The sequence below is a fragment of the Amblyomma americanum genome, chromosome 1 (genome assembly GCF_052857255.1).
Source record: "Amblyomma americanum isolate KBUSLIRL-KWMA chromosome 1, ASM5285725v1, whole genome shotgun sequence".
In the NCBI taxonomy this organism is placed as follows: domain Eukaryota; kingdom Metazoa; phylum Arthropoda; class Arachnida; order Ixodida; family Ixodidae; genus Amblyomma; species Amblyomma americanum.
Window position 1 is genome coordinate 426,923,600 of NC_135497.1, and position 24,529 is coordinate 426,948,128.

Here is a 24,529-nt window from a genome sequence, read left to right on the forward strand (position 1 = left end):
GCCGTTAGCATGTGGTCTTCGTCAGTCAACCAGTCCGTGTAATATTTCTGCAGACGATCCTTGAAAGGTTTGTTGATGTAGACATCAAGTGGCTGCAACTGGCCCGTCATGCCGCCCGGTATAAGAGCGAGGTCCGTGTTCGCTTGGGCGAGCGCAGCCTTCATATTGTCGGTCAAGTGCCCACGGTAAGAGTCGATGACAAGGAGCGAGTTCTTTGTCAAAAGGGCTCCTGGACGCCGTCGCCACACGATCTTAACCCACTCTTCCACCATCGCACCCGTCATCCACCCGTTCTCATTTGCCCGCACAATGACATTTCTTGGGAAAGTTTCTCGAGCAGGCAGTGTCTTCCTTTTAAATATCATATAAGGAGGGAGTTTATGTCCATCAGCTGTGCAGCACAGCATCACAGTTGCACGCTGCTTCTCGTAGCCCGCAGAGCACACCTTCACCTCCTTTTCACCCTTTTCATTCATGGTGTACGCCACTGGCATATTAAAGTACACAGTCGTCTGGTCGGCGTTGCCGATTTGCCCAAGGTTGTAGCCTGCCGCTTCTCTCTTTCGGAGCACGTAGCGCTGAAAAGCTATCAGCTTTTCTTCGAAATCGCTTGGCAGCTTCTGGGTGATTGAAGTGCGACATCGGAGGCTGAAGCCGAAGCGCTTCATGAATTTCTGAAGCCAGCCCCGGCTGGCTTTGAAATCCTTTGGCGTTAGGCCTCGCTGCCTCGAAAGTTCCCTAGCTTTCGCTTGGAGCACTTCTGTTGTCACTGGAAGGGCAACTGCTCTCTGCGTCTGAGCAAAGTTGGCCAAAACTGTCTCCACTTTGTGGTGACAGCCTTTCTTTTGTCCGCTAAATGCCATCCTCGTTGCGGCGCACGCAAAAAGCTGCTGTTGTTGTCCCCTCCAACGACGGACGTTTTTCTCGTCGACGCCAAAGTCAAGCCCGACTTGAAGGTTCAACGATGCCTCTGCAGCTATCACAACTTTTCGCTTGAAAGCGGCACTGTAGTGGCATCTCCTGCTTAGTGCCATCGCGATAACACCACGCCGCACACCTATACGGCCGACACGACGCAGGTGAAAATGGCGACCTTGTTTGTGTACGGTTGGCTACTGGCACGGCTAGTAGCGGCTGCGGTACTGACTTTTTAGATGGCGCTAGCTATGCTCCATATTTAGCAGTTTCAATGAAAAACGGGCATTTTTAAAATCCTTGAATCTAAGCCGACCTAGAGTTCGGAATATGATTATTTGAAAAGAACTATCGGCTTAGATTCGAATAAATATGCTATTTAAAAATAACTGGGAACTTCCCACATATTGGCCTAAAACATTGAGAAGAATTACGAGCATCATAGATGATGTGCCACATGGTTACCATCATTCCAAGGCAATCTAGTCATGTCTCGTATAGCAAACAAACGGGGATAAGGCTGTGTGCTGGTAGTGACGAAGAAGAAACATGGAAGAACAGACATAACAAAGCTTTGCAGATTTAATTTATGTGGTATGTGGTGGAGGTGCAGCTGCATACCTTTTTTCCAGCAAGGAATTTTCAGATTTAATTTTGTTTCCTTTCTGCAGAGCAAGCTGTTTATTGCATATCTAAGCAGTTATGTGCTCTGACATGAAGCAAGGTTCTGCTGTTTTATGTAGTGCATTGGGAATTTCAGTAAATATGCCTTTGGAAGATCCATAAGGGGCTCACATAATTATTTTTTTACTAAAAATTAATTTTGGCGACCCACCGAGACTTTCTCATGCTAAAATCTTTCATAACAACTACATATTACATCTTATTCAGTAGCCGCCGCGGTCGCTCAGTGGTTATGGTGCTCGGCTGCTGACCCAAAAGACGCAGGTTTGATCCCAGCCGCGGCGGTTGAATTTAGACGGAGGCAAAGTTCTAGAGGCCCATGTACTGTGCGATGTCAGTGCACGTTAAAGAACCCCAGGTGGTCGAAATTTTCAGAGCCCTTTACTACGGCGTCCCTCATAGCCTGAGTCGCTTTGGGACGTTAAGCCCTCACAAGTCACAAAATCACATCTTATTCAGTAATATGTAGCCAGCATGTTTTACGATATGTTTTATGTTGGTAGACGGACAGCAGAGAAACTGTGGGAACAAGTGTTAGCTAATCACGACAGTATACTTGTCCATATGAGCCTTTGTGAATCCTGTTGCAGAATTTTGGAGTGTCTTGGGAAAGAAAAAAACTCTTGTCTTCTCTCAAAAAAAAAAGGCCACATTGCTGTATAGGCAGAAGCTTTTATTGACCTTGTGCTTTCTAGATAACATCTTCATTCAAGATATGCTTTTGTTCTAGCTCACCCAGAAGGTTGTCTATAAACATTTGATCTATATTTTTTGGCTTCTGTGCAGGTGACTACCAGACTATCGACTACAAAAGGCGAGGTCAGTATGAATGCTTGTTAAGGACCCAGTTAATGATTTGTTTTATCAGCGTGCATTTTTTTTTAAAGATTTAAAAGGTTATATCTGCTATGGAAATTTATACCTTTCTACTTGTGTTATTCAGCTCAGTAAGTGTTAAGGGCTGAGAAACTTTGACAGCTATGCAGCTAATCAGTTAAACACATTGCTTTTTTAATGACTGCCATAGTGACAAATTTGTATCAGTGGCTGTGTCATTATTAGGAAGGTTGAAATTTAGGCTTGCTGACCCGCACTCATGTTTCATGATGAATGCTAGGCAGACAGCAAGTAAGGGAAAAAACGCACAGAGGATGATGCTGGCACTTATGACAGTTTTATTTTATATGAACCTTTGAGTATAAATATGTACCCTCACTTTGCATGATCATTTTGTTTTACATTTAAAAAGAATGAAAGCGTACTAAATACACTACTACCACTACAGGTGTCACTTGTCACATTTCAGTAATCTCGTCTCTGAACAGTTTGCTCGTTGGCCTGAACAGTTTGAGATTGCATTATAATTGTAATAATGTTGTTTATAAAATTATTATGAGGTCTCGAACTCTCTCTCGCATCATATATTTGTGCAAATAAATCAGTAATTTTCCCATTGTGATGTTGCATAAAAATAGATTAGAATATAGCTGCAAATACATGATTCTGCAAGAAATGCTTAACTCTGTGATCTTTCTTGATATCGCGGGAAACTAGGGGCCTTAACTCTTTCCTTACCGCTGGAAATTAGGCAATTTCACAATGGTGTGCATAAATTTTTTTTTCTCGCATCAATTAAAATTTTTTTTATTGCAGCACATCATAAAGTAGCTAACAGATTTCTCTTTTCAATGATACATAAAAAAGGAAACAATATGTGTTGCTTATGAAAGAAAAACATTTTTTGCAAAATTTAACACTCACAAGAAGCTGCAAAAATATTAAATAAATCCAGTCGGAAAATAGGAGAATAAAAAATCTAGAATATATGTTTTATGCGTTACTATACCAAAAGTGAGTATTCAGAGTTACAGAACTCGTCATGCTAAGCTTTCCGGTCAGCAAAAAAGAAGTCAATTGCTCGCGCATGGCACTTTGGGCTACTCTTCAATGTAGAGCCAAGGTGGACCCTAGGCCGTCTCGTATATAATTGTGTCCACTACACTGCTGATGGCACGGAATTGTTCAGAACATGCCCGGTACCTTCGAAGAGGCCCTGAAAGCAGCAAATCTCTTCAGGCACCTGTTGATAATTCAGGCTGAGGGGAACAGTCATCTCCATCCGAGCTAAAATAAGACGAACGGACATCATCTTTTCACACAAAGCTGTCACTCGCACCTACAGAGTCAAGTGTCAAAGCTGCAAATGCGAGAACACCTCTGCTGCTGAGCAGGTTCAGTACGAGAAGAGGACTCCACCTTGGGTGCCATATTTGCATGATCACTCCCTGTTGACAGGTTTCATGGGAAGTTTAATAATACTCCCTCATGCAGCTTATAAAAAGAAATGATTCCAAAACTGAGGTACATTCGTATTGCAACACACTGAATGGCGTTACTTGTCCAGAAGCAGCCCAGATTGCTCAGAATGAGGCATTTTGCACCGTCGTTCAAATTGAATGGTTTGGATAGGCGTTGTAAGGAAAGAGTTAATCATTGCAGCCTATCAGCACTAGGCTGCCATTTAGTTCACAACACTCTTGGAACCACTGGTCCTGTGGTTTGGGAGTCTGAGATCACTGCATTGTCAATGGGCTGCTTATCTTGTTGAGTGTACTCATGATAAGAGCAAAGGCACACAATTATCATCCCTTATCACAGAAGCATGGAACCCATGCTGGCCATGCTGCTTCGGATAAGCACCCCAGTGCAGGTTTGATAACCACACAACAGGTCGGTCAGTAAGAGTGCCTCCCACTCGGCCATTGGGCTCTTGTTGCGGCTTTGCTTGCACTCAACATTATAACATGAAAGAATGTGCCAAATCGATAAATCAGCCTTAGACATCTTCTCTTCTTGTCACAAGGATTAGAGATAAGTGCATGCAGTGTGCAAAGACCTCATTAAATCGAAAGTGGGTGGAATATCACTCTGCTTTATCATGAATCAGAATATTTTTTTCTCAGTGGAAGTAAGATTGGGAGCAGGAAAAAATGTATTGCATGGCAGATTTCATTGAATTGAAGTCCCTTATGCTAAAGCTGTAAGAGGGATGGATACGCTGTTGCTTGGTGTGCACATTTATTTTTGTCGCTTCGAATGTCTGCATCCGGGCCTCTTAGATGAGCTCACTATTAATAAAGAAAGCGTCGTCAGATTTGGTCGCACCCATTTCTTGAAATGTACATTCTTTGTCTCTCTTTGGATTCAGGTAATCAGCACAGTGACGGTTACATGTCGGAGCCTGATTTCTCGAGAGACAATGGTTAGTACCCGCCACTCTGCCACCTCCTTGCACCAGCCTATACTCACAAAAAATCCAAAGCTTCATTGCAGTATGCCCCACCAAGGGGGACTAGGTTTAGCTTGCTAGGCAGTGAAACTTGCTTTTCTTCAAATGGCAGCACTCAGTTGAGTTCGCCTTGCTCCGACTCTGTGCACTCAGCTTTCAGATCATCTTCTTTCTCCTGTTTTGTACAAACAGTGCGTAAAATGCATAAAATATGTCCCAATAAGTCATACCATCACTGTTTCTAGCTGCCTTTTTTCGGTGCGTGATGCCAAGCTTTGAACTGGCGCCAACTCCTCGCGACTTCACTCATGCCCATGGCGAAGCCACGATTTCTTGCCTGAGTTGCTGGCACACATCCACATGATCTCATGCTTGCCGGCAGTGCTTGTGTGATTTGTGTAAATAAATCAAAATATATTGTAGTTTGTGGCAGCAATTTCTATAAGGTGATCAAGGAATGTTCTCTCTAGTATATAGTGAGGAAAGCACATGGCCACTGTGGACGAGTTGCAGAAATTTACAAGTCAGTTATGCCGCACAGCAAAAACTCCTTCACCATAGTGGCCCGACCTGTTTTGGGGCAGAAATTAGGTGCAGTGTTGGAACCTCCTGGAGTTGGAGAAATGTCGCGCATCTTTCCTGCACGCTCCTGCCATGTATCATGATAAAGGGATAAAGCACAGCGGCCACTGCTTGGAAGGTGCAATACACCTGCCGCGCATACTAGTCTCGATGGGAGATGGAAGTGTCACTGTGCCAAGCTGCTGCTCGCCACGTGCATGCAGCGCACGGGGCTTCAGTAGAAGTCTCCAGCGCTGCACTCAACTTCTGCCCGCAGGACAGGCTGTGCCGCTATGGTGAAAGAGTTTGCTTTGTAGGGTAGCTGGCCTGCAGATTTCTGCAACCCATCTATTCCAGTAGGCCACACCACCAAGCTTATGTGATGCACACTGCAGACAATGGCATTCAGGTATTGAATACAAGTTCATAGGGTTTAACTTGGTCATAGTAACCATATTGCAACAGAGGTGAAAGGTGAAAATGCTTGTTTACTGAGATTTTAGCAGAAGCTGAAGAACCCTTACCATCATGACTAATCTGGAGCTCTCCACTCCATTTGTGCCTGATAGCACACAGTATTCCTTTGCCACACAAAAAAATATTTCGGTTCCATTTTGTCCTTTTTGCCATTGAAGTGTTCGGGATTCTCTTCGTGGGGTGCACGTGGTGGAGTATGTATGCTGTGCCTATGTGCCTGCTTTTAGTTCGGTATGGTCAGCTTGCAAAAGGAATGACCTAGCCGTCCCTCATGAATAAAATCAACTAAAGCTGTAGTGTTGATGCAGGGTTGTGAACAAAAATAAAAGTAGTATAAACAGACCTGTATAAACAGATTGTGCTAGTACTGCAGTGATTGACATACATATACAAGTGCTAGGATAAGCTTTACCAAGTTTTACTTACTTTACAAGCTTTACCAAGTTTTACACCAAGTTTTACTAAAGGATAAGCTGGCTTGAAAAATGCTAGTTTCAAGTAAAAATGCATAATGCCCCCATTTTTATCTACAGGTAATTTAATAAAAACTAAAGCTGTCACTATCCTGGCAGTACCAGTGCTAGCTGCTGAACTGGTTTAAGAATGAGTTGCAGAGCACACACAACTACTTGCCTGCCTCCCTGCCAACCTGTATGGCTATAATCTGTATGAGTGCACTGTGTTCCTTTTTCTTTCTTTATTTGCTTAGACCGACCCATGTTTGGTGGCAAGGGAGCCAAGAGAGCAATCAACAGGAGTTACGCCAATGGGTGAGAGCAGCTGTTTTTCTGGTTTGCATTTGCAAGTGCATCTACTGTTGGTTGTTTTACCCATTTGCTTGTTTGTTCGTTTTGATATCACAGGCATTCATTATTGCTTGCTTATTTCTAAGCAGTTCAGAAGTGCACTAATGCAATAACCAGGCTTTGCACCTTACCGACTAGTCACCGCGGTGGCTCAGTGTTTATGACGCCCGGCTGCTGACCCAAAATACGCGGGTTTGATCTCGACCGCAGCAATCGAATTTCGATGGAGGTGAAATTCTAGAGGCCCATGTACTGTGCGATGTCAGTGCAAGTTAAAGAACCCCAGGTGGTCGAAATTTCTGGAGCCCTTCATTACGGCGTCCCTCATAGCCTGAGTCCCTTTGGGACGTTAACCCCCCATTAATTATAAACCAGCATCTTATCGACTGTTGAGGTAAAGGCAGGGGAAACAGGATAGAACTGCCATCATGTTGACAGTTTTGGTTCTCAACAAAGCAGGTAGTGCTATCCAGACAGCTTGCTTGTTTTCAGCGTGTTGCATCATTTTGCCAAGTCTGTTAAGCATCTGAGTTGGCTTCTTAAGTGTATGCTGCTGCAGTAACATCTGCAGGGTCCTGCGCAGTTATTTAGCACTGTTGGTAAATTAGTTCAATAAAACAGCTGGCTTCTTTGTTCACCTCAAACCTTCTACACAGTACAGCTTAGCAGGTCAAGTGACGAAACTAAAAAAAAAAAGTTTACTTGCAGCAAGCATTGTATTACTTGATGCGTAATGGGGGTGCTTTGCATGTGGGACAAACTAGTGCAAAACTTTCTCATGTTGCCTCCTCACTTCCATTACGAGAGGGCCAGTGCATTACCATATTTCTCCTGTGAATGGCAGTTATTTTTTGGGAAAAAATCACATACAAGTCGCACCAGTGTATAAGACACACCTGTTAGTGTTGAGCAAGAACAACACATAACGGATGCGAAGTAGCCATACGGATTCGATGCCAAAACCAAAACTTCCGAGAATATGGCTGTGGACAAGTTGGACAGGATGTGGCAAAATTATGTGATTCCTCCTAGGTTAACATAAAAAAAAGGAAGTTTTAGCAAAGCACGATCTGCATCCCAATGTTGTAATCTGCGTTCTGCTACTATGATCCGCTTCGTCGGGAAGCTATCTGTGCATGCGTAAATGGCCCCGAGGAGCCCACACCTGCCAATGCACAGGTGCAGCTGGATCTCCGGGGAAGTGGATCATGGTAGCAGAATGCAGATCGTGCTGGGCTAAAACTCTCTAACGATTCAATTTTTTTTCATTTATACATCGATTTTCTTTTCAAACGTATCTACTGGGCACAGCAAAAGATGGTGTGCGGTGGTGAGTCAATTTTCATGATATATAAATTGCACCATTGTATAAGCTGCACCGATGAAAAATCCAGAAAAAAACTCTACTTATACAGCAGTAAATACGGTAGTCTTTTTCTTTTGAACAAGGCGAGAAGGCGAGTCTTGTCATCAAACATTATGCTCAGAATAGATCACAGAATGCCATATTTTAAAAAGATTTGAGCATGAAAGACCCAGACGTTTTGATGGAAAACTCTTTTGAAGAACTGTAAGGGTGAGAGACTCATCAGGCTACACATCTAGTAGATATAACATGAAATGCATAACAGTAGCTGGAGTCTTACTAATTACAGCTATAAATGTCCTGAACTGCACACAACATATCTATTTTGGAGATAGCAACACTCATAACTTACTTACAGATATCTGGTTTGGTACATTATTAACATTTATCCCTAGCTTCTAATTTTTCACAAACACTGGCCGTGTGTATGGAGGCTGTGGGAATCTTGTTTGAATTTTCTTCGCATCGAATAACTGACGCTGTTTCTTTTTTATGCTTTGTGATCTAGCCTGTCCACAATGCCTGGGTCATACAAGATTCAGCCGCGCAGTATAGAAGAATATGAACCTGGTCATTCGTCCATCGCAGAGAGAGAGGCTGCCTTCGTGAGTAGTTGACAGTTTTTTCTTTTGATTGAGCGAGTGAAACCTGAAAAAGACTCGCTGATTTCATTAGTAGAAATGAAATGCTTTCATGACAAAGAGTTTCAAGTACATTGAGCCAAATTTTATACAAGAGACACCGATGCAACATACAGTCAGGAATAAGAGACACTTTTCACTCACTTGGTTAGCCGCCTTATCTCTCCCATTAAGCGGATCTCTTTTGTGACAGACATCGGGTATAGAAGACATTCAGTAATAGAGAACAAGTAACGTTCGAATTTTTATCAAGAACCTTGCTTCTAAGAGACATCTTAACTTGTGGGCTTTCTTCCTCACTCTGTGGATGCAGCACTATAACTCGCACTGCATTCATTCACTGGGAAGAGGCAAGGCATGATCATTCCCATGATATTTATTACGATTGAAACTAATATACTATGCGCTAGCTAGATGCAAAACATCGACAAGGGCACATTAATTGCAAGTGCTGTGCGAAGAACGGCTTCCAAACTACTGGCTGGGGTACAGGCACATCAGTCAGTGGTTCACATGGCCTGCACGTTATGCTCTGAACAAATGAGCAGGCCTTCGCCAGCACGCTGCAATGCGCAACTCTTGGTGTTGATATGTAGTTGGTATGATTTCAGTGCCATGCTGATAGTCGACATGCACCATCCTCATTCCCAGCTTCGAAGCTCGGCGAATTTATGGTGGTGACCTTAGGTCATTCGGTGAATCCTAGAAACGACATCTCTTCTATTGCTCCAGGGGTTCAAAGGTGCACTTCTGATCACCATCGGTGTCATCCTCCAAGCTTAGTCCACTGCAGAACAAATGCTTTATCCAATGACCTTCTGTTATTCTTGTTTTGTAATCATACCTGTCCTTAAAAGTCGCAGTCTCATTTGCTGCAACTATCACCCTCTTGTTTTTATTATTGTTGCTGTGTAGGAGGAGCCAATTCATTCCTGGGTAAAATGGCCATCCTATCACATGCAGAACTGCGATCACAGTCCTAACAGTGATCTCCTTGGCTCTTGGAGGCAACTGAGTGGCACTGTGGGAATGCTCTTTTAGCCAGTTGTTCAAGCTTCTTGCAGCTCAGGCTATGTAAATCTAGGCAGATGGCAAGGGAATAGTCTGCAAAGCATTGACAGTGCTGCTTTTAACAGGTTTTTCCACCACCTGTTTTCTTTTTTCTGTCTTCCCTCTGTATAAAAGTATTGCATGAACGTGTAGTATCATGGATGCTTTCTTATGCGCTAATCATTTGGCTTTACCTTTGACAACCTAATCATGCTTCACACAGCCACAACCCTTAGCACTACAAACATGGTGTGCCAAGCCATGGAATAGTGCTTCTTGTCTGTAGTACTCATTTATTCTTTCATTCTTAGCTTATAACACTGGCACAGTTGGCATGGCTTTTCACACAAGTATTGTCAGTTGAAAAGGTTTGTGGGATGCTGGTGTACAGAAGAAAATTGACCTTGTTTACGTAATTCATGGTCACTGTTGGTAAGGCCCTGGTTGTTGCTGTAATGTCATATTTAGGGTGCGCTCTCTTTGGTGCAGAAAATCGCAAGGGAGCTGGTTGTGCTGACTGGCACGGAATGCACAAAACTTTCATAGTCGGGAGCCCAGGCTGGATATGTGGCAAAAATTTAGAAGGAAAAATCGTGGCACTACGACATGGGATTCCAACACATCTCTGTGTACGTCTAGAAAATAGGCACATGGTGACGTTGAGAGCATCAAGGGGAAACTGTGGCAGTCAGCCAAAGTAAAGTTTTGTTTCTTCAAGGACCTCCTGCACAATTATTGCAGCACCTTCTCGAAGAATTCTTGCTGCTGATTGTTCTTTGAGAGTTCTTTGAAGTCGTCAGTACCTTTTAGGGACCTTTTGATAAATGTCAGGCCACATTCTCACAGCCGGCTTTTTCCTTTCTCTGTTGCCTCTGTCATGCCCGCAGCTGACGGAGGGGGCTGTTTTTGGGCCGGTTTTTGCCCCCAAACCAGGCGGCCAGTGCCGCTGGGCCCTGCTCTACGTTTCTGTAGAGCGGGGGCGACGGAGCCTCGCCCCACAAAAAACGCACCAGTCACAGCGCGAGCTCGCCTCGCGTTACCCACAGCTTGCTTGCTGCGAGCGAGAGATGGCGCAGGCGAGCGTCGGGCGGTGGCGGCGATGCATGGGTGCGTGGGCGCAAAAAGAAAAAATGCCCCCCTCCTCCCCCTTTTTGCTCCGTCGGGAGATGCACGTGTCTTGCACTCCGAAAAGCACCCTCTGCCAAGGAACAGAGAGCGGAGGATAGTTTATTTCATATTGCAATAAACCAGGTGTTCCAGCTAAGCGAGTCTCCAACTGAGTATTGTGTTTGCACTGGGCGTGCGATATACAATTTGTGAATTTTTATCTGGGACGCTGAAGTAGCACCACTGTTATGTATTTGGATTTCTCACGCTATCTTTTATAGCTTGAAAAAAAAATTACTCAGATGGTACCTTGTTGCAAACAAGAATTTAATGTTTATAAAGTAGCCAGTCAGTCTAAACTAATCATCGACTGTGCAGTGTGAAAAAAAAAAGCTAGGCAGGGTTTAACCATAGTTATACTAAAGGCCGAGCGAAAGCGTTTTGGCAATGGCCCGGACCAAGTTTGGAGGTCGTCATCGTGTCGGGCACGCTCATTTACGGTTGCACGCTCAGTTATGGTTGGTCCAAATCGGCCTAGGTCAAATTTCGGGGCCGGCCCGGGCCAAATTTAGAGACTGTCATCGTATCGAGCACATTGAAATTAGCCTGAAAATTGATTTTGGTTCAAATAAATGAAGGTCAAATTTCGGGGGTGGGATGGGCCAAATTTTGAGCGTGAAATGGGCAACATTTCGGGACCGACCCAGGTTTAATTTGGAGACACCATCGCATTGGCCACAGCCAAAGTATGCTTGTCATCTGACTTAAAGCTGCACTCCTTCGGCATCTCCTTCGGACTCCGTCGCTGCCGCTGTTTCTTTTTTTTTTTCCACGTGGGAGAAGCGAGCGCCCGCACAAACTGGTTTGCCGGTGTCCGGCGCCTTTTTCGATTAGAACACCGTGCCGCTCCGTTGCTGCCACGGTTTTCGCCTCCATTGCCGCAGCGCCGTAGAGGAGGCCTGCTTTCCCCTCATACTTTTGTAGCTTTGTTTTCTCAAGGTCCCCTTGGACAATGCTGGCTTTTGAGATTTCATTTTCTTTTACATTGAAGCATTTCTTTCTGTTTTATTTCTTCAGAGTTCCCGGTATTTGCCTCCATTGGACACACCAAAGCCTAAATAGTAAGTGCATTATGACTTTCACTAGTGAACTTACTTGATCAAGAAGGTATAAAGTTGTGAAATGGTATGATACATATGCAGACTTTCCAGGTAACAAGAACAAAGATAAGAAGACTGGTATATTGCACAGTCATGGACAAGCTAACCTGGGGTGGCAGAGCGAGAACTAAAAACTAGTAGTGCCTCATGTAGTCACGGGAACATGAACCAGCAACGAGGTGCACACTGGCGCAAGTGTGCTGCATGCATCCCCTTTTAATTGAAATGAGCCTGGAGGGATAATGCTTGTGAAGGCGCGCAGTTATGAAAGCAAGCGACAGAAGCAAAATGTAACAAAAAAAAGTATTGTAATAGCAGAAAACGTTCAAGGACGAATTGTAGGAGTGGCACAAGGTGCAACAAAAGCATGCCTCAGCTGCCACGGTGGCTCAGGGGTTATGGTGCTCAGCTGCTGGCCCGAAAGACGTGGGTTCGATCCCGGCCGCGGCTGTCGCATTTCGATGGAGGTGAAATGCTACAGGCCCCTGTACTGTGCGATGTCAGTGCACGTTAAAGAACACCAGGTAGTCGAAATATTTCAGAGCCCTCCACTATGGCATCCCCCACAACCTGAGTAACTTTGGGATGTTATGTCCCATAAACCATAAAGCATGCCTCAAGCCTGACATCAGTTATGTTGATAAAGGTGTTCTTGTCAGCACTGCCATGCCAGTGTTACAATCTTGCCAGCAGTTCATGTTCTCATAGCTGCATGGCGGCACTTTTTTCGGTCATCGCTGTATCGTTTCAGGTCAACTTATCCATGACTGTATGAAGTTGCACTGCTGTTAGATGATACTAGCCAAAATTTGAAATATTTCTTAATTTCTTATATTACTAGTTTTGAAATTGATTAATTTTCATTACCCAATTTACTTGCAGAATGAACACACCCAATACTTTCCTTGTCAAGATATAAATTTTTATGAATACAGTCGTGTCCACATATAATGGCCTCACTTAAGACGAACTTTTGCTTATAACGAATGAGTCCTGCGCGACCGTCAAAATATACATTATTTCAATGGCACAAAATTACACGTATAACGAACGCCATTAAGCCCTGCTGATCGGTTACAGCGAACGGACGGCGTAAACCCGGCGTCGCGATGCGAGATAACCTGCCTCCGACCCCTTTGTGCACCTGGCGCGCGATATGTTTTCCTGAGCCTCATCGCAGGCAAACTGCCTGCCCTGTTTGGTGTCGCTCTCAAGCAATCTACCCTTTCTCCGCCGACGCGCCTTCCAAGATCGCCCTCCCGCCCGTCCTCGCAAGTCTGCTCCCCTCTCTTCACTCTCTTGCAAATCCGTGCGTGGCCTCCGCGATCAACTGTGCCGCTGATGGTGCCGATTGCGGAGGTAACTCTCCGTGAAGCAGGCCATCCGTGGGAGCCAAGAGGTGGCTGCACTGACGCTCACGGATGCCCCTCATTGGTCTCACCGTGCCGCCTGGGCACTTTTCACGTCTATCCCATCGCACACTTTTGTCACTCTTGTTGCGGTGCAGATGTTTCATTGGCTTCGTTCAAATTTCGGGCCCTGGTTGCAATTCAGGATGGCGGACAGGAACACCGTGCCCATTTCCATTATATTCAGCGGTAGAGATGATGAAAGCTGCCTGGGCGGAGGTAACGGCCACTTGCGTGCGGAACTGCTTCTGCAAGGCCGGCTTCGTCAACAGTGTCTGGTGCCGAGCCTGATGCTACGGAAGATGATCAGCTCGGCGGCGATTTGTGGCAGCGCGTCGTCGACTCCGACATGCGGGGTCATGGCATTGGTTGGAGTGATTTATTTCTGTCGATGACGGATGCCGACACCGCGGAACCGTGCACGGACGAGGGCATCGTTTCTGTAGTGCGGGACCAGAGTGACGCGGAGGAATCAGGATGAAACTTTGGAGCCAGCACCCATAAGCGCGCCTGTAGCAATAGGCTGCATAGAGAGCCTCATACAACTTGTCTATGCCAAGGGCCTCGGCGAAGAGCACGCTTCTGCTTTAAATAAACTGGAAACCTCCCTCATCTGATCTGCGCTGCAGAAACAGACGTCCATCACGGACTTTTTCGCAAAGAAAAAAATTTTGTGTTTTGACAAGCAGCATGTCTTTAAAGCTGTGGTCCACTTACTACACGAACTTCGGGATATAACGAACAAACGGACGCCGCGTGACGCTCATGTTCGTTATAAGCGGGCTCGACTGTTACCCCATGTACTGATTTAAGTCTTAACGTACTCGTGAAGTTTTTGGAAAAAAAGTTTATGTTCATTGTGTGAGTAAACTCAATATGCTTACTGGGCATGTGGGATATCTTTCATTTAGAGCTTTGTGGGGCAACAGAAGAAAGCATCTTATAAGAAGCAGTATGACATTGAGTGCATTACAGTTCTGGCCACAGCTTCACCCTTCACACTTAATCTAGGCATGTGCGAAAGGTGGCTTTTTGGTTTGAAGCGAATATTTCGAATACTTCTGGCACACAAAAAGATTGAACGGTGCAACAGGCATTTTCAAAATCGTGTATTTTTTTAACACACAAGGCTATTACAAGAAAAAAAAAAAAGAGAGCATGCATTGAAGCTTTGTCACACTCATTGAAGCTGTGTCGACGTCCTGAAAAAATGGCCATTGTAAATTGGGGGAGTTGACCTACATGCGGAGCCGACATGTTTGTGGGGTGTGAACCTGTCTATGAGACCCGTGACTGCTGAGCTTAATTGAGATTCCATCATTGCGAAACTTTTTATTTTAGGCGACGGCTTCATAAACACCTGCTAGGTGTACGCACCATGTACCGCGCGCCCAGCACCACCCACATGAAGCGTCGAAAAGAGGCACCCACCTCCATGTGCCTTGGTGCTTGCGCCGGCGCACATGATTCGCAAATTTCACGCGGAGAAGAGTGGCTGTGGCGCCTGCAGTCAGCTCAGGCTGGTTCCGCGGAAGTCAAGGGAGCCACACGTCCTCCGATTAGAGAAATTTAGCACAGCGTGATCCGCGGCTGCTATGGCAATCCGATTCCGCGGGGAGCCATTGTTCATGCGCAGATCGCCCTGAGGACGCCACTAATGCGCTGGCCAGCTGTTTGCATGCCTGCCCCTTCAAGACCAGTCAGTGCAAAAGCACTAGTAACACGCAAAAGTGGATCGTTCTATGCTAAATCTCTCTATTGGATACTTTTAACAGAGCGCATATCGTGTTTCGCGCCCTGCCCCACGTACGCGCTGATTAGTCCCGCCGCTGCAGGCTTGCACTGTTGACGGGGACGTGGCACCATCTGGCGCCCTAGGGTGATCTGCACATGTGCAGTGGCAGGGTGCGGTACATGGTAATTGGTAGGCACTGTGCTAAAACTATCTATTGATGTACACCATCGTGCCGGTTACGGTGCGCGCATAGCGCGGCCGCAGACACTTGCCAGTTACAGATCTGGGCGCCATGCTTCTGCCTACTCGCGTATGTTGCCCAGAGCATGCGTAGACCAGCTCCACTGGAGCATGTGTGCGGAAGCGCAGGCACGCAATGCAGAGTCTGCCATGTTGCAATCCTGGAGTACAAAGCAAGAAACTATTCGCTCTGGACATATACTCCGAGATTTTAAATACCAAACGAATATAGGATACTTTTATTCGACCGAATATCCGAAATTATCGAATATTCGCACAGGCTTACTTGAATCAGAGACTGATGAAAGAATTTAATATAGCAATAGCTTTTCTTATATATTTTCACAAGATGTGTCAAAATACAGCCCTCAAAATACTGCTGTGTGCCATCAGTTTTTTTCAGAAACATGTGCTAGCTAATCCTGAATGGGTGTTCATTGCAAACTAGAATATGGTCCTAGTTGCATGATATGACCTGTAAGTTTTTCTTTATACTTCAAGTTTTTCATTATATTTTTCCTCTGGTCATCACTTTTTTTTTTTTTCAATTCTTGTATGGTGGAATGTTGTAGACAGAATGTCCCAGCACTTGCATTTTTAAAAGTGTGCATAGGCAGATCGTGCTCTTTTTTTGTGAGCCCTAGAAGTAGCACTGTTATGTCATGGGGCTTACTTTCTCCAGTTTTTCCAGCGGCATTTTGGAGCCATGTTGCACGTAGTGTAAAAAATGAAATTCAGCAAGGCTGATAGCTGGGCAAGTTGACGAACAGATGGGAATGGAACATAGTGCTGGTTTGTCTCATTGGCCTTCCATCTCCGTCTGTTTAGTACTGCCATTTGTAATGAAAAGAGAAAAAGCTACAGAGCAATTGATTGCAAATCACTTGCTTTAAAGTGTGGTTTGTGGCTGTTTACACTCCTTCCAGCACGCTGAGTGATGGGTATGAGTCCGATTCAACGCTGATCCGCAAGACTGGCAGTCGAATGAACCACTTGGACTCGCGCCAGCAGCGTGAGTGGTACAAGGCAGTGCAGCGTGGGGAAGACATACCCCTTGAAGGGCTCGGCAAGCCAGCACCTCAGAAGCCCCCAGGTATGGACACTTGTGCGTGGCAATCGTCTGCTGAAACAGTCGTAAAGGAATTCTGTTGTCTCGTTTTGGCTTATGTGTGATCAACTGAACATGCATCATGAAAGAAAACTTGCATTAGGCTGAATGGTTACCAAGTAGTTTTGAAGTTGCATGGTTTTATCTGGACTTGCATCTTAATATTTCAATCTATTGGAACAAAATTATATTTAGGATACACTAGTAGCGCATTAAAACAATTTCACCAGGTATTCTTTTTATTACTCTTTCTTTCTTCAAACAACACTAATTATTATGCCATTTTACGTCGCAAGTTTCAATTTCAAGAGTAGCTGCAGTGTATCAACCTTTTGTGTGTTGTCCGCTGACTGATTTCTGTTGCATGCATAGGTTTAAGTTTAGCAGTATGCTATGTGGCAGTATTAATAATTGGTAAGGCCCCTAATTTTTTGTGGTGAAAAATTTCATATTCAACGAAATGAGAACAAAGAATCTGCAATATTCTGTAGGAAACCTCTCGCACATTAACGCATGCCGCCATTTGCACAGAGGCTGCCAAGCTTTAAGCCTCGATGGGCAAAGAGCGTTGAGAAGTTGGCTTTTTCTTGCAGCTCATGAGCTTAGCGGGTGAGCTAGCTGTGGGTACCTCGATGAACAGCGAAAAAAAAATTGTGTTATGTTCATGATTTGATTCCAGATATAGCGCGAGGTGCTTTCTGAAGCAGGTGATTGAAGAAAATAAAAAACGCGCATTATATATGTGAAAAATGGGGCAATATTGCTTTCGGTAGGCACCAGTGTCGTGACATACTGCAGAGGCTTGCAGGCGTGTTGCTGCCAGAACTGCAACGCTCAAAAGGCTAGCTTGCTTGAGTGGATGGGGGAGCAAGCATGTCAAGGCACCAACAGTACTTGTTATCAGATTCTATGTTTAAGGAGAATCCAGACGATTAATCACATTTCCATCATTATTTTATCCTGCTGATGCATACAAACACAGTCTCATCGAAAGAAGAGTGTGTGGCCACTGACACGCAGTTCCGCAAAAAACGCTAAAATATGCGATATTTCATGGAATCTTGGGAAACTAGGGTTCTTAATAACTGGTTCTGTGTTCAGAAACCTTGAAAATTGAAAGATGCCCACAGCTGATGCATCACTGCTTATTTACTTAAATGCTCACAACCTCCATTTCACATCTTAGTTTCAGAAGAACTGTCGTTATTATAGCATCATTGAATGAGTTTCAGTCCAGGTATAGTATACTGGTTGTTTCATGTGTAAATACTACAGGGTAAAAAATTTAAATTATTTTGTTGTTGAATTGTATCACTGAAGCTGAGCATATTGAGTTAGTACATATATTTTCTCAAGATGTATCAGAATACAACCCTCTGAATACTGCACCGTAGTAATTATTTTCCTGCATTTAAAAGAGTCAGCTCAGCCATTTGACTAAATGTTGCAGAGGGAGGTGGTGGAAACACTGAAGTGAAAAAAAAAAATTAGTGAAAATTGCAGTTGTAGGGTTACTATTTACCGATCATGTACAGTCCCAGCCATAATAATATGGAGCACACTTCGGCGATAAAACTCTTCTCACGCCATACCTAATGGAAAGTAAGAAATATTTTGTACATGTGCTAGCATGCCACTGGTGCAATTGCCAATGAACCCAATAAACTGCATATCTGCTCTGCGGAATACGTTTGCAAATTTCAAATGCGTAAGTTGTGCTCTGTAATAGTTTGGCTGCATCTGTACAGTTGCTGTTCAGTTCTTGTGGGCTTGGCGGCAGACTGCAGTCAGGTTTTTAGTCTTTTAAGTGCAAGCGTTTATCCATTTCAATGATTTATTGACATGACTTTTGCTTCTAGGAGGTGCGGCACTCTTGCTTTGGACGTACACGTGTGTGGAAATAAGGCGTGCATGGCTGTATACTTTATGATGGTCAAACAGACTGAGAGAGGGGAGGTGTGGGAAGGAGTGCTTGTTTTTGTCTCCCTCCCCCACAACTCCTGGGCGGCAGCGGCTGCCACTGCTGTCATGTTATCAAAGCTATCACGTGCTCAAAGGTCACGTTGACTAAGCTCTATGTATTGCTATGCCATTGCTCAGATTCCTTTTATTGTAATTAAGAGCTCAGTTTGCGTAGTGCAGCTCACATTGCAAAATAATGCTAGGTACAAGGCTTAGATTTTTGCAATGCAATCATTACTTTGAAAATTCCGGTATTTCATGCATCTCAGTACATATTTGTCTTGAATTTTTTTTTCATTTTTTGACATTGAGTTAACAAGAATTTGTTGTACTAGCTTGGCCTGGCACACATGCTGAAATCATCGCACTCTCATGTGTGGCAGTAAAACAGCTTTGATGTCTGTAGCATCACTTATTGAGAGTTTTTAATGAGCCACATACACTTACACATGCACGTCAAGCAGAGTCTGCCTCAGTGTTTGAGCTCTGGCTTCTGTCTGTCCCATCGAAAGTGACATATTATATGCCTGTGCATGTGTACATGTGGGTATGTATGCACACATCCACTGGCAGGTGTCTTATTTCATAGTGAGACAGAAAGGAGCAGAGCAAATTTGTGTCCTTTATTGTGCGTAAGTCTTGAGCTGAGCTCGGCTTCAAGTGTAGCCTTGTGGGTGTGGAGGACCCATGGAATGTGGTCTGGGCTGTCATCCCCTTCTTTGGCCATGGAATGAGCCCCAGTGGTGACATCAACACTAACATTGGGTGCTCTGTGCGACTAACTGACTAGGTAGTGCAGGCATGGGTTCGTTTGCACAAATAACTACTATTTCACGCCCATGTGACACACTGTACTCGAGAGACTGTATGCTAGAATTCAAAACTCGTAGATCTGCACCATATACCACCAGAGCTCGGGTTGTACTGACTGGGCATGCAGAAATGTCAGCTGTCGAATGGTTTTCCAGTGTGTATTGACTATGTGCTTGCCAGTTCTGCACACATATTTGTCAGTGTGTTGTCATCCCTAATGGAGTGGAGTAAACATTGGATATCCTGGTAAAAATATGTCGGCTGCAGTCATCTCAGCCTGTCCCTGTTGACTCACAAAGCTCCAAGGTTGGTTCGGCCATGCTCACAGTCTGCGTACACAGACCACCAGGCTGCAGTGTTGTGCTTAAAAGTAGTGTCGCACAGGGGTTGCACATTCCGGTTGCACATGTTTGTACAAGCGGGCCCATGTCATGGTTTTCTACGGTGCTCGTAGTGACAAGTTGGGTGCGTGCAAACTTTCTTCCTGGCTGCATATGTCTTGTGTGCATTGTTCCCCTTGTGCTTCTTTGAGCAGTACAGTTTTGCTTCGCTATTTGGATTAAAAAAGAAGAAATTTGTTCAATGTCACTCACTCATTTAGTCTGAGGGCTTGTGCAGGAGTGGAATCTGGTGCTGAGAACAGTGAATGAGCATCTGTGTGACTGCAGTGTTACCTTGACTCCTAATTCACTTGCAGGGGATTGGAATGAAATGTCAGCTGCAGTCACATGTGATCAAAGGCTACGTAGCAAACCACTACTATGTGTTAGTGTGATGCAGTGTTGTATTCACAAAACTTTCCAGTGCATTAGCATAAAATCCTTCTTTGTTGCAAACAGACTTAGCACTACTTTAGCCATAATCTCAGCAGTGATTCCTGCTGTCAAATTTTCATTCTGAAGCAAGCTTTCAGAAGAAATGAGCAAGCGGATATTGAATTTTTTTTTTTTCATGTTGTAAATAGCGATGCAAAACCTTCAGTGTGCATCTCTTGCTCCTCATGTGGTCCACTCTCCTGTTATGCAAGCTTCCATGACCACATTGTTGCCTGGTGCGCGGGTGCCACGTCATTCTACCTGTTCTTGCTCTGTCTGGACATGTCTCTGGTGCTTCTGCTGTCTATCTCAGCCACACCTGTTGTACGTCATCTGAGTCACAGTTGGCGCACATGAAACCGATGAACACGGCGGGTGTTCTCTCATGATACTACAACTCTGCACACAGTCAGAAAATGACTTTTTTTGAGGAGGTGGTTGCAAGAGGATTCTTCCACCAGGTAGCTGCAGTGTGGTACCAGTCGCCATTCATCTTGGTTCATCGAGACTGTCATTTGCTAGGAATGTTTGCTATTGAACAAGGCACAGGGCAGAGCTCGCTGCTTCACTGTCAGTATTCATCTGGAGGGACAAGTTTCATACAGAAGTTGCTGTCTGGACACACATTCATGCTAAGCTTCAAAGCTGTGCAACTAGTCACAGGAGCAAATTTTTAACATTCGTGTTTTGTGACATTGAGATGCAGTGTTTAATTGTACTATTTCTGCTGAGGTGCCTCCAATACTCACAGTGGTAACGTATTTGGAAAAGCTGATTGACAGCTGTTCCAGGGTGATAATTGCATTTTTTATCTTGCTGCATTTGTAGCTTAATTTTTGCTGCTTGACTAAATGGCTTCTAGTGACAGTTCGTTATTGATCGCTTTCTTGAACTACCTTGCAAGGTTAATACAAAGCCTAAAAGATTACTTTTCTTGCTTGGAAAGTGCTGTCTCGTCTTTAGTTGTCATATTGCAAAGCATATAATTTGTGGTGGCAGTCACCTGTACTTTTCGCAGTGACCAAAAAGTTTGCATGCTTCACTTCTCTCTTTCAACAAAACCTGTTTACTTTCAGGTAAAGGAATTAGTTTTCAATGGCAAGATAGGGTGGCAAGTCATGGCAATTTTCTTGTTACATTTGAGCTGTCACAACAGTTACAAAATTTCGAAGTTCCTTGCTCAGTTTGTCTTTCCCATTAGGTGTCATTGATGTGTAAAGATGCAAGATGTGCATTCAGCATTGTGCCACTGGGAAGCACATGTGGTTTGTTCTTTTAAATTTGGCTTTGCTGCAGCAGCCCAGCAAGTCAAAATGTGTTCTGTGATAATGCACTTTGAAGCCACGTTTTATCGAGAAACAACAGAATCAGCACTAGAACCATTTTCTAACAAGAGTTCCCTAACATTTCAGAGCCAGTCTGGCCCATTCTTCATGGGTGACAGTAGAGCTCTAGGAATAGGACTTTCATAAGTGGAGGTTCATTGTTTCTACCTCAAGATGCATGGTTGACTGTCAGTGTTTATTTTAGTGATATGACAATAGTACATTGTACGAAGTGCAGTGGACGGCAGTCACAGGTCAGTTCATGTTTCTGCTTATTTATTTATCAGCATAAACCTTGACAGGTTTAATGTAGGTTGGGGGTATGGTGCCTGCAAATCCGTGAGTGCTTTATGCCTTTTCTTGCATCGGGCCCTGTTACATTACCGCAGACAGTAATCGTGGCTGACTGTGCATTTCATGGCGACAATTAAAACCACCACTTGTAAAATTGTTGTTTTCGAACTACTATAGTTGCCCCCTGAGGAAAAGGCCAAAGGATTTGTTGCTGCAGTAATCTTTCTGCTAATTTCTTTCCTGCTCTGCTTAGTTTTATTCCAAACCTGACAGATCTTTGTCATTGATCCTTACATTTATCTTCTCATTGCCCATTTTCATTTGTACTAATTCGGAAGCCTACCGATAACATTTCCTCAGTGGCACAGCAGATGCTGAGTCTGGCCTGTTTTTGTTGCTGCTGCTGTGTCACTGCAGGGTATTCCTGACATATTTATATTGGCCGTTATGCTGAAGTGACGTGTGGGTAACAAGTCCTGCTAGCAATGTACCTAGCATGCCAGTGGCAGTAAGCAGCAGTGTAGTTACAGCTGCAAAAAGAGCCAGCTGACATGCTTTTCGCAATACCACAAGGAGAAAATGTGCGAGCTGGTAAAACATAATTTTTCAGGCATATCCTTAGTTCATGCCAGCCATACGTTAAATCCTTAAGGGTTAGTTCGACAAATGCTTATTGTTTTAGACTTTTGAGGAACTCATAGGCTGACATTCTTGCTAATTTTTATCGCAGTCATGACATGAATACGAGTCGAATACGAATATGATGAAAAAGTGCTTTCGAACATCGAATCGAAAAATCTGTTTAATGTAAAAAAAGATGTTCAGGAAAAGATTAAAAAATGTTTTTGTCCTTGTTTATTTTTTTGTAGCGATAGTTACATTACGGTAGCATTTTGAACCTTCGGCGTGGCGGCGGCACGTGACCGTGGCGGCGGCGCCACGGTCACGTGGCTGGTCACGTGGTTGGTCACGTGGTGCGGAGCAGCTGCCGGCGGCGCGGCGCCGTGGCTGGTCACGTGGCTCGTCACTTTGTTGGTCACATGACCAGCCACGTGGTTGGTGTGGCGCAGCTGCTGCTGCCGGCAGCGCGGCACGCCGGCGAAACCGAGCTGCCACAGCTGTGCGCATGCGTCGTGTTAAGTGGGACGAAGATGAAGGAGGAACACCCAGCAAAACGGAGCGGCAAAAGACCAACTTTGCAATTCGACTGAGCAAGTTCCACTCGGCCAGCTGTAGCTATCGTGTCACTCCAGGTTTAACCAGCGCTAAGCCACCGCCAATTTTTTTTTCAAGCAAAGTTTCTTTGAAACTAGACTGACTTAGCACCATAGAAAAAAAAAAAACATGCAACCTGTAATGTTGTCATGCAAAATATGTAACAAAATTAAATCTTTGAACTGGCACATGACTGGCAACTAAAAATGGGTAGTAAAACCTTGTTAATTCGGACGGGGACCAGAAGAAAGAAGAAATTCCCCCCTCCCCCCGCTAAAAAAAAAGTGTTGTGAGAAGGCTGGAAGAACGCAGACACATACGACGGAAACGCACACTGGCGTGAAAGCGGCAATACTGCTTCTACAAAGAAAGAGAAATGACCAATGACACTCCAGACGGCGTTTGAAAGCAGTGCACAACTGGGTTTGGACAGCTGGCGAATACAAGGCCGATAGCTGCCGTTGCCACAGGCAGGTATTGAAGTTCAGAAACCGGAGCTGCGTGGCCAGGCTATTTTTTGGCTTAGCGACAGGGGCCCTCCTATGCGCTCGTCAAAGGTGCACGTTGCAGTGCACCATGCAATAGGCGGGATTTTTACTCTGTTGCTTGCCCCTTTGGAAGTTCCGTACGATATTCTGCAAGTGGGCTTCACTGCACATCATAATTGACCAAAATAATGTGACGGAGCTCACACTAAGAGAGTTGTGAAGGTGACAGGGCGAGTGCCATGGATGTGGACGTTACGTATCTAACTTGTCATGGAAGGGTCAAACAAAAAATCATGCTTTTGTGTTGTGATTGTTTGAAATGGGAGGTCGGCCATCTTGTTTTCATCGCGTATTATAAGTGGGAAAGCCTGTTTGCGGAATTTCCAAGGGTATGAGCAGTCCGGATGTGAAAGAGGACGTCTTTGTACTCTTTTTCCTAACACTTTAAACTCGATTTTCAGATAATTTGCCCAGGTATTGCGATTTTTCCATGGTCAGGTTTTATGAAAGTCGAGCGCGGTATTGGGGGGGATTGCTGCCGAATATTAGAAAATTTTGTAATATGTATTCGGAAACTCGAGTATCAATTTCTCGGATTTATGAGCTGAATAACAAATGCATTCAATTCATATTCTAAGTTTCAAATATTTGCGCACTCCTGTTGTCAATGCTTCTTCATGCAGTCGTTCCCTCATCTGTGTAGGCAGTGTACCAAAATCTAGAATCGCTCACTTCACAATGCTATCTGCTTAGACCTATCTGAATCTAAATATTCCTGCGAGGTCCAGTACTAGCTTCATTAAAAATTGAGCTGAGGCATTGAACTAGATGGCTGTGGCTCCATAAGCCAGGCTTCAAGCATTATGAGCTTCAGAACCTTAAACATATAGTGTTAGCTTTTGAAAAAGCAGTAGTGTACCACTCAGCCATTGACTGTTGATAAAGGTGATGTCAGGGTCATTATCTATTGCAAAAAGGATCCAAGTGCCACCAAAGCATGAAATTATGTGCTTTTAAAATCAGTTTTTTCCTAGAGGGTGGTTTTAGAAGGAACCCAGGAGATGGTTTT

General features: G+C 44.4%; 1 protein-coding gene across 32 annotated transcripts in view; it reads left to right on the plus strand.

The window, feature by feature from the left end:
• The window catches only part of LOC144115866 (uncharacterized), a 360,881-nt gene that overhangs the window by 259,436 nt on the left and 76,916 nt on the right, over window positions 1-24,529 (plus strand). For all 32 annotated transcript variants that reach the window (XM_077650438.1, XM_077650440.1, XM_077650430.1 and 29 more), the window contains 6 exons: window positions 2,386-2,418; window positions 4,808-4,861; window positions 6,636-6,696; window positions 8,607-8,703; window positions 11,974-12,017; window positions 16,367-16,533. In XM_077650438.1, the coding sequence (XP_077506564.1) occupies window positions 2,386-2,418; window positions 4,808-4,861; window positions 6,636-6,696; window positions 8,607-8,703; window positions 11,974-12,017; window positions 16,367-16,533 (456 nt within the window). The remainder of the gene's footprint in view (window positions 1-2,385; window positions 2,419-4,807; window positions 4,862-6,635; window positions 6,697-8,606; window positions 8,704-11,973; window positions 12,018-16,366; window positions 16,534-24,529) is intronic.